General features: G+C 48.9%; 1 protein-coding gene across 1 annotated transcript in view; it reads right to left on the bottom strand.

Moving 5' to 3' along the window:
- The window catches only part of STARD8 (StAR related lipid transfer domain containing 8), a gene marked incomplete at both ends in the record, with an annotated part of 69,596 nt that extends 57,548 nt beyond the window's left edge, over positions 1 to 12,048 (bottom strand). Inside the window, 2 exons of the mRNA XM_082865463.1 lie at positions 634 to 667; positions 12,004 to 12,048. Of these exons, the coding sequence (XP_082721589.1) occupies positions 634 to 667; positions 12,004 to 12,048 (79 nt within the window). The remainder of the gene's footprint in view (positions 1 to 633; positions 668 to 12,003) is intronic.
- Positions 12,049 to 14,795: the final 2,747 nt, after the last annotated feature.

Here is a 14,795-nt window from a genome sequence, read left to right as displayed (position 1 = left end):
TCTCTCAAGCCTATATATATATATATATATATATATATATATATAATTTATTTATTTATTTATTTATTTATTATTTTTATTATTTATTTTATTATTATATTTATTTTATTATTTATATTTATTATATTTATTTATTATTTATATATATATATATATTTATCCCTTCAGTCCTAACTAACCCTCTTGGTAGACTTCCACACAAGGTAAGCATTGGAAATATCACACACTGAACTCCAAAAGCCAAGTCTCTTTCCTTCACCCTCATCTTACCTGTTCCCTTTCCCAACATATCTCCCACCCTAATGTACTTCCCAGTAGAAAGAAGGCATCTGAGAAAAAGGGAAGCATATGGGTGGCTGCCACTTGCTGATAGCTCTGTAGGGAGATCCTCCCCTGGCTCCCTGACTGGAGAAAACCTGAGAAATACAGAAGTTCTGCACACCCACTCACTTCCAAAAGACCAGGCTGAGGAGCCCAGGAAATGCCCACTGGAGGGAGACAGAGAACATCTCCAGCTTCAGCATCTAGGACATCGGCTCCACGGCCCAGGGAGCCGATCAGCTAGTCTGTGAGGACCACTGAGAAGCTCAGTGCCATTGCGTGCCACTTCTGAGCCCTACCTCATGCACTTACCGGCATTCTTCCTCCCCTGCAGCAATGGGAAGCACTGTAAAGGAAACAGAGAAGAAATTAAGGCATTGCAGAGCCCTACACAATATCAGAACTGGAAGGAATCTATGAAGTCAGCAAGTTCAATCTACCCATTTTACAGGAAGACACATGGAGGCCCACAGAAAAGGAAAATGGAGTCCAAGTAGGGAGCAAAGTGGAGCTTAGCAGCCCAGACTCCTGACTGCCCACTGCATACTACTTTCTCCCACTCCACTGGCTGACTCCTCTGCTTCATGTCATTCTCATGGAATAAGAGCACCCCCAAGTCAGGAGATCAGAGGCAGTCTGTGCAGGTCACAGTACTGTTCCAAGGCCTGACAATAAAAATTATCAAAGAATCCGTCAGCATTTGCTTGGAACATGCCATCCTTGGTATAGCATCAACCAGGTTAGAAGCAAGGTATGTTGGTGGGAAAAGCAGTAATTGGAACCGGAAAGCTGAAGTTCAGGGCCACCTTCTCCTATTTATTGGTTATATAACATTGGACATCACCCATAACCTCTTGAAACTCACTTTCTGCATCCATAAGCCTAGGATAGTAATAATCCCAACGTCACAGATTTTGTGAGAAATTGATATACACAAAAGCATTTTTAAATGATGAACAATATTATAAATTAATTTATTCAACAAATATTTATAGAGCACCGATGCCCTACAAGGCACTATAATAGGATGCTAAGGATATAGCATAGATTTAGACAGATAAGGTCCCTGTCCTCATGGAGCAGGGACAAACAATAAATAGGTAAACAAATAAATCAATAAGGAAATCACAGACATCTCTAAGAACCAAGAAGGAGAAACTTTAAAAAACATGATGAAGTAGAGAATGATAGGGTAGACAGAATAGGTGGGGATTGCTTTAGAAAAGGTGGCCAGAGAGCATCTCTCAGGGGAGCTGAACTTTGAGCAAGGCCTGGGTGACAAGAAGGAGCCAGCGATGTGACAATCTGGGTGCAGAACATTCCAAACAGAGGTTGAGAGAGTCAAGGACCAAATTTTGCAGGATTTTGAAGGCCAGGGTGAGGATTTTGGCTTTGATTCAAACGATGGTAGGTAGCCATTGGAAGGCATAGAACAGGAGAATGGCAAGATCTTACTTCCATCGTAGAGAGATCACTCTGGCTGCTGTGTGGAGAATGGATTTTGGAGCTACGGAGGAAGCAGGGAGGTCTCTTAGGAGGCTTTTGCAGTAGTGCAGGTAAGCAATGTTGGTGGCTTGGGCTAAAATGATAGTGGTATAGATGTGAATTCAATAGTTAAGGAAAGAAAGAAGGGCTCCTCTTAGAGGTAGAAGGGTTTTCTTGCCTATTCTCCTGGCTTCATGCAGCTAGTCTCTAAGCCAACCAAAATATTATAAGGAAAGGAGTTGCCATAGTACTTTTTATCTGTCTTCTCACTGCACAATGATCGTCACACCAGGTGCAGACAGTTGACTACAATGATTTCTAGTCCCAGGAGATTAATCTCAGCTCTAGATCACTCTGAAATGACCAAAAGTCAGATCCACCCTTGTAGACCACAAGACAAAATCTGGTGAATCTCCAACCCACAATTGGCCACAAGAGAGTGTAGGGGTAGGAGGTGTCCCCCCGACTGTTCATTGGAAAAGTCCACAAGGGATGTTAATGTGAGGGACATGGACAGTTCTAGAATGAGATAGGTGTGAAGAGAGGGGAAAGACCAATCGAGAAAGAAAGATATGAAATTCTCCTACAAAGTTCCAAAGTGGACCCATGATTAAGCAAGTCAATATAATTCTCAGTGGTGGACAAAAGGGGAGTTAAAAAAAAAAGGCTGAGGGGGTGGGAGGGAAGGTGGAAGCAGGGCCTTGTGAGGTTCTAAATGTGACAGTTCTGGAATATTGGGAGATGAACTGATGGGTAGGGCACACTGTTACTCTGTAATCCTGTTCTAGTCTTATTAAATTCCCTCGTCTCCCACCCTACCCCCTAACGCACCATAGGTTTAAGAGAATTAAAGATCGTTCAGGAGCTAATTAAGCTTTAAATTTACACAGGAATTTACAGGTTACAAATAAGTAAACGTGTTTGACTATCACAAACATGGTAGGTTTTCTTATACTCATGTGACACATAAAGAACATGAGGCCCAGAGAAGAGAAATGACTTTCCCAAGGCCACACAGCTAGTAAATGGCAGAACCAAGTTTACAGTTTAGGCTTATGGGGCTCCCAGTTTTATTGCATCCTATTCTTTTTTACTCTGGGTCCAGGATAACCTGGCCTAGACCAGGACCATGAAACCCACTTGGCTTTGGGCCCTGATCTTGGTGCTATTTTGGTAGCTGAGAGGCTTACAGGGGAAACTGAGGTATGAACTTTTACATCAGAGAATTTTGCTACAGGGCAAAGGTTCTTTTTGTTTCTGGGTTGTAGAACATATTCCTGTCATGTGGAGATTCTGGACAGAGGAGCCAGGAGTCCAGCAGTTGCAGAAATAGGCACTCTGGAACAAGGCCGGGATTGGTGGTGACAGTCTTCCCATCCAGTGTGCCATTCATTCATTCATCCATTCATTTACTATGAGCCTCTAAAGGCCAGGCCCTTTGATAGGTACCCAGGGATTCAGATAAATTAAACATGTTCCCCGCCCTTGAGGAATTCACAGCCAGGTGGGGACAAGGGGGTAGGCCACAAGTACAAATCATCACAATTCCATGTAAGTACTGGAAAAAAAGCATGGCCAGAAGAGCAAAAAAAAAGTCAAAGAGGTGTGGAAGCATGAAGTTTAAGGAACTGTATATAGTCTGGCTGGAGAGCAGAGTGCCAGGCAGAGAGTAAGAACTATGTGTGGAGCAGTGGTCAGGGCCAGATCATGAAGAACCTTGTAGGTCAATGTGATAGAACTTGAACTTTATCCAGAGCCCAGTGGGGAGCTCTTGAAGGGGCCTAATCAGGGGAGTAACAGAGTCAGGTTTATGTTTCAGAATGTTACTCTTATCTGTTGAGTGAGGAGTTGATTGGGAATGGGGGTGGGGAAGGTTAGGCAAAACTTGACACGGGGAGGCTGGAGCAGATAGGGTCAGTGGCCTTTGGGATAGAAAGGAGGGGACCAGTATATGAACTGTCTATGTAATGGAACCACAGTAAATGACAGGATATGGGAGTTGAAGAGAGGAGTCAAGGATGAGTCCAAGCAAGGTTTCTGGCCTGGGCAACCAGGTGGATGGAGGTGCTATTAACTGAGGTCAGGAACAGAGCAAAAGGCCTGGCTGGGGGTAAGTGGGAGGGGAATCTTCCTTTTGTAATGAATCTCGCTCTGAATCTCTTGGATTTGAAGCCTGTGTGCAGCATCGACTCAGAACTATGCAGTAGGCCCTGTGGTGGACCTGCAGATACAAACTTGCACAGAAGCAGATATGGACCTTACGCATGAGGCGCTTGCCATCTAGTGGGAGACAGAGTGGCTAGACAGAAAGAGACAGATCCAGAGTTTTTGACAGAAAAAGGGAATCCTGTTCAAAGAGTGAAAAAGAGAGGGCCACAGCCCAAAGGGGGATGGAAACAGGAAGTTGGTTGCTGGGTGAGAAGTTGCGGGGTCTGAGAGGGGTGGTTGGAGTAGCAAAGGCTACTGACGGGCTTTGTCCAGACCTGAGGAGTCCTCAGCATCATTGGCGGGTTTGGAGCTTGCTCTCCCAGCATCCTCTATGCCCAGCCCTTACCCTGCTATCTGAGCACAGGCTGGTGGGGACTTTTCGTCCTTTCCTTGCCTGGCTTCCCTGCTCCCCCTCAACCCCTGGCCAGCCCTGTGTCACAGGCCCCAGCCTGGGTCTGGTCATGAGAGCACGTTCTTGACATTCCAGCCTCCCCCAGTCCTCTCAGCTGGGCCACACAGAGCCCTATTCACAGCCTGACCCCTCCCTCCCTCCTGAGTGGGCTCTCACTGCCCTCAGACCCAGCCTGTGTGTTGCCAACACAGACTATGGCCACTGTGAGAAGCAGACTCCCCTGACCCCTTGGTAGCTGATTCCTCTGTCTCTTGGGGTCTCTCCGTCGGGAGAAGGTGCAGTGGCTTTGGCTACTTGTACGTGCATGAGAGTACATGTATATTCTATGCACTCAGCCAACTTCCTCTAGGCTGGGCCTAAAATAGAGGCTGTGTCGGACTGGACACAGGGGTGGATAAGACACAGGCTGGGTCCTTAAAGGAGCTCACAGTACAGCTTGAAGGTAGCTGGGTACATGGACTGCAGTGTGCGTGCTGGGGCTGGATTGAGCCTCAATTGGAGTATTAGTGTCATGGTGTCACTTTTAAACCCCATTCCATGGCCTGGGAACATGTGCTCATGTTCAGGGTGTGATATCTGCTGTGAGTGAGATGCTACAGCCCTAAGGGATGCCAATCTCTCCCCTGGGAAGGACAGGGGAGACATGGTTTAAAGTGGGACTGAGTGACAGCAGGCATTCTGGGCCTGACCACATGCCTTTGACCAGTTCTTTGCTGGGCCTCAGACTTGTTGCCTGTAATAAGTGGGTCCCTGACCATTCTTATCATTTCATCACGAGGAATAGGGTGAGGGATAGTCCCAGCTGGGAAAAGACACTGGAAGAAATGACTTCGAGATGGCCTTTGTAGAACTCAATCTGGGACAGCACTTTGAGGAATCCCCAGAGGGGATTTTTTTCCCTTCTCTGAGGGTGCGAGCTGTCCCAGACTAGCTTGGAATGTGAGCCTCTCAGAAGTCCTGACTCTCCTTTCCCACCCACCAGAACTACCATGGTCTAATACCCCACTCATCCACCCCCAAGAGGGGATCCGACCTGTAGCCTTAGGAATGCTGATCTGTATATCATTTTATAACTCACCCTGTGACAGATAGCCTGCTGCCTTGGGCTGTTTTTGCCTTGATCCCTTCCTGCCAGTCCTGGTGGGGTGTCCTTTGCTCCTTCCCCACTCCCCACTCCTCACCTGGCCTGAAGGGCAACTCCAGGCCTGGCTCCTTGCCTTTGAGCCCCTTTCCCCCCAGCCTTCTCCAGCCTCGTGACCTACTGCCCTCCCCTCCTCCACAGCAGGCAAAAAGCCAGGCCAGAGAGGAGAGAGAGTGCAGCTGCAACCCCCAGGGGTTCTCTGGATAATCTCAGGAATGTCACATCCCAAAGACTTAACTTTCCCACCAGCCAACAGGGACCCTCCTTCCTGCCCAGAGCTTGGGAGTCCTTCTAGGAGAGGGGCCTTAGATGGGGTGAGTGCAGGAAGGGACTTGGAGGGAGGAGACGCAGTGGTTCCAGGGTGGAATGGGGACTCTCTCCCAGACTCTGAACTAATTTGGCCCAGGGTGGGAGTAGGGGTGGGGATAGGAGGAGTGAGGGGAATGGCTTAAACAATTCACTTTCAAAGCCTCAGTGTAGTAACATCAGTGTTTCCTACTGTCTTTATCTCCACAGGACGTCCCCAAATCTAGGCTCTCCTCAGGCAGGTAGAATTTCTCCCTATTCTATGGATGAGGAAACTGAGGGCCCAAGCTATGAACCCAGAATCACCTAGAGCAACCAATTTTGAAGTGGAGACTATTATCCCCATGTTGTAGATGAGGAAACCGAGACTCAGAGAGGGAAAGAAGAGGCCGAAGCTGGGCTTGTGGGTCAGCATTCCATTTCCGGCAGCTACTACATTGTATCATTATACCACATTCTTCTCTCAACTCTCAGGGGGACCCAAGCCAGAGTAGCTGGAAAGGCCAGGGAAAGTCCTCAACCCATGTTCATTTCCAGGGCCTCGAGCCCTATTCCCCAAATGCAGAACTTCCTTTCCTCTGTCCCTTGGCAGCTGCAGCCTTGGAGCTGCTGGTCTAGCTGGACTCCAAGGTCCCTAGCGGCAGCGGCAGCTCAGGGGTGGGCCAAAGGGATGCAGTCAAGGAGCTCCACTCCCCAACCCCACTGTGAAACCTCTGACCCCACATCGCAGCACAGACTGCCTGAGCTGCTGCTCCCTATTATTGTTACTAGTGATTTGGAAATGCAGGCCAGGCCCTGGCTCCCAGAGCTTCCCAGGCCTCCAGCTCTTCTCCGGCCCTAGGAGCTGCTGGGAGGACCAGCCTCCAGGGCAGTTTCATTTCTCTGAACCTGGGCTCAGCTCCACTCCCCAGGGACCTTGAGTAGAAATCACTGACATTTGGGAGCAGTTCTTTTTTTCACTTGGCTTAAAGGTTCAGAGAAGAAACGCACAACCTAAAAGTTGAGAATTACGTTTTATTTGGCAGTCTTTCTGAGGACTTCAAGCCTGGAAGACAGCCTCTCAGACAGTTCTGAAGGACTGTTCTGAAGAGGTAAGGGAGAACCCTGGATATATGGGGTTTTTGCAACAAAGAAGTTGGAACATCAAAGGATTACCGTTAATTAAAGAAAACCAGACATCTCAAGTTAATGCATTTAGCACTTTTCTATGTATGGGAAGATGCAAGAGTCCTGCTTTTTTTTTCAGTCAACAATATTAAATATAATGAGAGTACCGGAGCTGGAAGGACTTTCAGAGATAAATCAATCTAACCCCCTCATTTTATAGGTGGAAAAAACTGAGGCAGAGATTACATAAACATAGTGGATAGAACATGGGTTTTGGACTTCGATCACCTGCGTTTAAAATCCCAAGTTTATCACATAATAGCTGTGCGACCTTGGATAAGTTTCCTAAAAGTTCTGTGCTTCAGTAAAATGAGGATGATGAGAATAATAGTACTCACCTTGCAGAGTGATTGTGATGGTGAAATGAGTTAATATATGTCAAGGGCTTGGAACAGTGTCTACCACATGCTATGTGCTCTATAAATGTAGCTAATATCAGTTCTAACGTTCTATAGGGCTTTGGGCAGGGGGAAAAAAACCCTGGCACTGCCAATCTGCAGGCTTTTCCACTTCTTCTGCCTCCACCAGCCATATCATCAGGCCTGTCCTCTACCACCAGCAGCCCCCACTCATACTCCTTTTGGTACCAAAGAAGCTGAAGGCAAAGTAAGAATTTGTGTCCAACACATGAGTCAGAGTCAAAGCCTTGCTTCCTGCTCCCCATCTTGCCTTGCCAGTGCCCATTGCCATCCTTTTGCCTTGAGGACTAGGTGGTTTTGCGCACACAGGCGGGGGTGCTTGAGAGTGTGTCCTTGGGTGAACTCAGGAGAGCCCTCGTGCACATCTGCAGTCATATGCCAGGCTGTGTGAGCACATGACTGGGGAAAAGCATGCTATCGCTTTGTTGGACCATAACTGAGTGGCCAACCTTGACAAAGCTTCCTAGTTTACAAGGGAATTTTCTATCTGTGATTTGCTTTGTCTCCCATAGAAGCAGTTAGGTGAGATAGGGTTATTACCACATGCCTTTATGTGCATGTGTGTGGCATGTCCCGCTGGTATTGCTGTTATATTCTACCAGAGACGAGCTGGGTTTGGATTTTGCCACAGAGCAGTAGGGAGACTACAGTCTACTACGCAGGCCGTGTGTGGATCCAACTATGTCCTGACACCGTGTGTCACCTTGGACACATCTCTTCCCCTCTTTGAGCCTCAGTTTCCTCATCGGTAGTTTGGAGGGAGGAAAAGGGATGAAGGAACAGATGACCTCTATGGACCTTGCCATCTCTGATATTGTGTGACTATCTACCTCTGTTATAAGGGGAAAGAACTGAGGGCCAGCAGGGAGTATTGTCCCTCTCAAAGTCACCTAGAGGTCATGGCTGAGATGGAGCTCCAGCTGGATTCTCTACCTGCCAGGCCAGTACCCTCCAGGACTTGATATGCCCACCTGATACAAAGAGAGTAACATGAAAGAGTATCCATGTTCCAGGCCCTCGTTATGTGCATCACACCATGCTAGTTGCTGGAATGGGGCAAAAGGACACATCAGAGAAATGGTCCCGTGTGTACGCGTGTGAGTGTGAGGCTGGGGGGACTCGCATGCATATATGGTGCCATGCTGAGAAGTCATGGATACCTTCTCAACACTCATTGGTGTCCAGGGAAGATACATCAGACACGGACAGAACTATTTACACTGGGTTCATCTCACATCCAAACGCCTTGCCCCTTGGCTACCCCTAACCCCAGTGCAGCTCAAAGCAGTTCTGGGCCTTGGCCTGACCTCTCGCCACCTTCCCAGTATCACTGAGGTGTCACCCTTCAGCTCCCAAACAGGTTGTTTCTGGTCCTAGAGTCAGACAGGGCCAGAGGAGAGGGCTGAAGGGGAGTTGTGGCAAAGGAGAAGACAAGACCTGAGACCTGAACCCTGGAATTGCCAAACATGGAATAACCTTGTTCTTTGCTTTGACACCCCCGGTGTACAGTTCTGAAATCTGTTTCCAACAAGTCATGTGTGTTGACCACCTACTCCACGCCAGGCACTTTAAAGACACAACCTCCCCGAATCCTCAGATCATCTCTGTGAGGCAGGCCCCGAATAGTGCCATTTTGCAGGCAAGGAAGCTGAGGCTCAGAAAGGACTTGCTCAAACGCACAGCTAGTATGTGTGCTTGTGTGCATGGGGTGGGGGGCTGGGATTCTAAGTTTCTCTGCTTCCTCCCTCCTCAAACCTCCTCAGTTGATGGAGAGCTCCATGTGGTGCAGGATGCTGGGGGCTCGGTTTCCCTATTAGGACCACGAGAAGGTCGAATGAGACGTCTGAGATGGCCCTTTCCGCTATAGCAGGCTTGGCCACAGCCATGCCCCTCTCTGCAGGCAGCTCTTGCATTTGCCACAGCTCCCCTCCCGCACAGCCATGCAATTGCTCAGCAGGGGAGCCGGCTCAGAGAGGTGGCTCAGAGCAGCCCATGCCCCTGAGGCCTCAAAGCAGCAGCGTTGGAAAAAGAGACACAAAACTCAAGGTGTGCGTTAGTCTGGCAGGCTGCCTCTTACCCCTGAGATCTAACCATGTGTTGATTCACATCTGCCACAACACTGTGTGTGCACATGTGCCTTTCCACCATGTGCATGCTTCTGTATGCCTCCATAATTGTGTGTGTGCCTGCAAGCTCGTGCGTGGGAGGGTATGTATTTGTGTGCGTGCGTGCCTACCTCTGTATGTGCATGTGGGCACGTATGTGAGTCTACTTGCTTGTGGATATGTAATATCTGTGTGTGCATATGTGATTGTGTGTGTGTTTGTCTCTATGTGCATATGTGTGTGTGCATACGCTTGAATGGCGTGTCTATGCATATGTGTGTGTAGCTGAGAGTGTGCAGAAACGCATGTGTAGGCTCCATCTTTGTGGACATGCACATGAGTGAATGTGTGCATGTGTGCTAGTGTCTGGGACCTGGGATAAAGGGACCTGACTTTCTCTTGGGGCTGTCCGGCCCCAACAATTTCTAAGAGGCTGACATGGGTTGGGAGCATTTGCTGGGAGTCTGACAGATTGGAGTAATGAGTGCAAAGGGATTTAAATCCATGCCAAGCACCCAGAATGGTTCTCCAGAGAGTGGACAGTGGTGCCAGTCTGGCATCCAACCTCACGGGTACTTTCACTTCCCACTTGTCCTGTTCTTATCATTAGACCCATCCCCCATCATCCCCTCCCCACCCATCCCCACTGCCATCACAGCCACCTTCCTGGCCTTCGCATCACTACTTGGTCCCCTCCACACCATTTCCGTCCAAGGCTGCTGGAGTGCTATTCTTAAAACTGTCCGCTTAATTATATCCTTACTTTACTGCAATCCCCCCATCCCCTAAAACAGCAGTCCCCAGACTTTGGAATTTCATGAACGAGGAAGATAATTTTTAAATAAATGAGGAGGGGAACAGTCAGGGTGTTGCAAACTTTTTTATTTTGCTGAGGACAGGTATTCTAAAAATCTCACACTCCTATTTCATAAGAGAAAGATCATTTGAACCCCACCCCTGTAAGAAGGTCATTATAATCTCTAAATAAGAATAGTCCTTTGAGTTGAATTAATTTAGCTTTCTGAAAACTGCACTGCATCAGCCCCATTCTTCTCCCGTTTTACCGCAGATGAGTGAAAAGCTCATTTGGGACCCTCACTAGGTGAGGACAATGAACACACAGATCAATTCCAAATTGTATGGGAGGCAGCCCCTGGTTCCCTCTCTCTAGCTCCTCTCCCCTCGAACCCGGCACTTAAGGCACATGATGAAACCAGCCCCTCCCCCAACCCAGAACTTGACTGCCTCCAGACTCTTGCTTATGAAGTTCCCTCTGCCAGGCATGCCTGGAATGCCCTTCCCCCCTTTTTGGACTGACAAACTTTTCTCTTCCTTCAAGCTTCAAGCTCAGCCCAAATGTGACCTCCTGTGAAACCTTTCCGAGTCCCTCCAAGGATCCCAGCTTGACTTTCATCCTGTCTTCTATAGTCAGGCTAGTTGTTTAAAAGTCTCCCTACCGAGTTCAGCTGTGGGAAGCCATATACTGTCAAGAAGAGTATGGACTTACTTAGGAGTTCAGATCCCAACTCTGCCAATCATATCTGAATGACCTTGTAAATATTTCTTAATCATTCACAGTGTCCATTCCCCATCTATAAAAGCAGAAAAACAATGGCTTGTGGTGAAAATCACCACCACAGTTTACGGACTGAAAGTGCCTATGTCTGATACATACCAGATACTAAATAAATATCAGCTCCCTTGTTTTCTAGAGCAGAAACCATGCCCTCCACATCCTCATGGGTGATGCTGTGCTCGTATATTCCCCGTGTCCAGGATACAGCAGGCACTCAGCAAACATTTATTGGCCCACTAACTGTCTACCAGAGTGTCTGGCATATGGTAGGTGCCTGATAAAGATCTGTCATTTTCTTACCTCCTTTCTGAGGACAGAAGCCATGTCCCTTTTGTTTTTTGTGTAACTCCTGTGGTGCCTAGCACAGAGTAGGCACTTAATATATGTTGAAGGAAATTAGTAACAATAATCATAATAATAGTTACCATTACTCACATGGTATGGATGCCACATGCCAGGCATTACGCTAGGAACTTTACACATATTATCTCTTATATTTGAATACATTTAATATGTAAACAATAACACCAACCTCACCACCCTATAAGGGTGGTGTCTCTATTGTCTTTATTTTAAAGCTGAGGAAACAGAGGCTCAGAGAGGTTAAGATCCTTGCCTTTGTGACAAGGCCAGGGAAGCAACAGAGGTAGGTTTTAGAAGAAGAGCCAGCTAGCCGACTTATTTTCGTGGGAAAGCAGCAGAAGATCACAGAGCTGGTGACAAAGGCAAGACTTGAACCCAAACCTTTCTAGCTCCAAGGTAGTCTCAGAAGCCCATCTGCCTTCCAGCCAGCACACGGTGGTCCCCAGCTGCCTCCTTCAAACCAGAACAGTGGGCTGGGCTGGGTCTGGGTAGCCTCTTACCTTCACTTTCCTGAAGCAAGCCCAAAACACGTCCAACAGAGGCATGGTGGGGTGAGGGGAGCTGGCAGGGCCCAGCAGAGCTCTGCTGGGCACAGACCTCTCCCTCTCCGGGGACCAGGCTACCCGGGACCAGGGTCTCGGCAAGAGCCAGCCCTAGCCCTGCGCTCCATCAGCCAGCTCAGCTCGGAGAGGGAGGAGGCGGAGAGCAGCGGCCTGAGCTCAGCTCGCCTGCACTCCAGGCGCCTCCTGGAGGGCCCGAGGGAGGGAGGAAGAGAGGCTGAGGAGGAGGGACCAGGAGGCGGGTCACTGATTCAAACTCGGCACCGTTAACCAGTTGGCTGGGACTGGACGGCAATGCCAGTTGAAATTCCCCGAACATTACAGTTCCGAAGCTTGGAGCGTCCAGCCCACTGTGGCTCACCCGCCGGTCCCGCCCCCTGCACGCTGCCTCCTGCGAATGACACACCAGCCCTTCCTGGGGGCCTCTGGGTAGAACCCAGGCTGCACAGGGGCATTGGAAAGAGTGCCAAGGAAAAGGACCCAGGGAGGAGAGCCCTCAACCTGGGCAGGACCCAGGCTGGTGTGGAGACAGTCACAGAAGGGGAAAGTCTGTGGCCTTAGGAAACCTTCTCTGATAGGAGGCTCTGGGCCCTGGGTCCCAGGGTCATTCTCCCACCCTGCTCTAACGTCATGAATCATGAGTCACTCTGGCACTTTGGGGAGACCCCTCCTTACTGGGCCTCAGTTTTCCCAGCTGTACAATGAGAGGCAGGCTCACAGGTTGCTAAGTGTCAAGTTTGTTGTATGGTGCCTGTTTGGAGTTAGGTACAGGGCAAGTCTGGAAGAAAGTCCCTTCTGGACAGTTACTGCTCCTCTCAGAACTAGTGTGCTGCCCCTGGGCATCCATGGGAAGTCAGGGAATGCCCCAAAGAGAATCCCAGCCCTCAAAGGTCATTTCCTCTATCCCCCTGCCTCAGGGCAACACAGCTCTCTCCCAGATCAGATAGCCTGGCTATATGTCCTTTTCTGAACATCTTCTAAGGCGATGATGTCTTCCCTTCCTTATCTACTCCCATGCTCAGAACTCTCCACATTCAGTTTAGCCTGGAATCCGATCTTAAACCCTCTGGATGCACTGAAGTCAGCTCTTTCAGTGGAAACAGAGTTAGCATCAGGCACTTCTAGAAGCTTTCTGGGCAGGAAGCCATTAAGAAGCAGTGATCCCCCCTGCCCCCAAGCCTCAGCAGGGAAGGTGCCATGGCTTGTGGCCAGAAGGCTCTCAGGGACCCCATGGCAAAGGGCCGGGCTTGGGTCTCTTGGGGCACATGTCGTCACAGTCCCAGAATAACTTACTCCCTCTGGCCTCGCTTCCCTTTCTAAGACTCTAGCTGGTTAGGCAAAGGGCCAAATCCTGGGGCCCTAGAAGATCTTAAGCCTGCTTTGAGCAAGGCTCTGCCTATGTTTGAGGACTTTCCTCATCTGTGGTTTTGTCCAAAGGTTTGTCTTGAGGGTCTGTAAGGATCCCTCCACCTCTGCTTACAACTTACTCTGTGGCCCTCTGTTTCCTCATTTGTACCCTGGGGAGGCTGTGATAACGAATCTCTCACCTTCTCTCTAGCCTCTGGGCCGTCTCAGATGTTTGTTCTTTTGGGCCCTGTCAGAATGATAGTCAGTCAGAGGCAAGGCAAGTGGGTCCTTCCCACCTACCTCCAACTGCACACACGTTTATGAGGGGAAGCACCCTGCCTGGGGCACGCGAGTAACACAAGGACCAAGAGTGGAGCAGTGTTCCCTCCTTGGAAGCGTATCTCCTCTTCCCCCACAGCCAGATGTTTGAGGATGGAGAGCCATGGAGGCTGCATGGCAGGAACCCAGGCCTCCTAGAATGACCCCCTTCTTTAGATTCAGGCCCTTGGGGGGCGGTGCACCAGCTGTGCCTTTGGACAGTCATTCAGGAGGCAATAATACACAGCATACTGACCTGAGAGACCAGGAGACTTTGGTTGCAGTTCTGGGCCTCTCACACCAGTTTAGCCTTGAGGATATTAGCATGCATTGGTTAAGCCCACGAACTGTGGAGGTGGACTGCCTGGATTCAAATCCAAGTTCTGTTACCTTCTAACTGGGTGACCTTGGGCTGCCTTAGTTTCCCCACCTGTAAAATGGGGGATAATAATAGTACCTATCTGGTTGGGAGGTTTAAATTAAATGAGTTAGAGCACTTAGTATAGTGCCTGGCATACAGTAAGTTCTCAAGAAATGTTATTCGGTATTATTGAAGAAGCTGAGGCTTTGGAACCAGACAGACTTAGATTTGAATGCTGGTTCTGCTACCTTCTAGCAGTGTGCCCTTAGGAAAGCCACCTCATTTCTGTTTCCTCATCTGTAAATTGTGGGTACCCCTTTTCCTCACCACAGAGGCCAGACACAAAAGACTGGGAATTCCTTATCCATTCCTCTCCCAGAGACAGAATACTACCATTTTAAATGAGGAGTTTTGGCAGATGAAAGGCAGCTAATCGTCTCTTTGCTACAAAATGCCCCTTGCCTTGGCAGGAATTTCCTCCTGCCCAAGGGAGGGGCCCAGAGATGGTTGGGAAATGGGATGGAGACTAGGGCTCTGTGTGTCACAGGACCATTAACAAGCAGCCAGAGACTGAGGCAGGCCTGAATATGATCTCCAGAAAAGCCATTACATGCCCCTTGGAGAAGTGAAATTCCTGCTGTTAGAAAGTCTGCTCTCCCAGTCACCAGGGCCTCGGGTGGGAAATACAGACTTCCCAGCTCAGGAA

The sequence above is a fragment of the Leucopleurus acutus genome (genome assembly GCF_964270905.1).
Source record: "Leucopleurus acutus genome assembly, chromosome: X".
NCBI classification, from domain to species: domain Eukaryota; kingdom Metazoa; phylum Chordata; class Mammalia; order Artiodactyla; family Delphinidae; genus Leucopleurus; species Leucopleurus acutus.
This window is presented reverse-complemented; position numbering and strand designations above follow the sequence as displayed.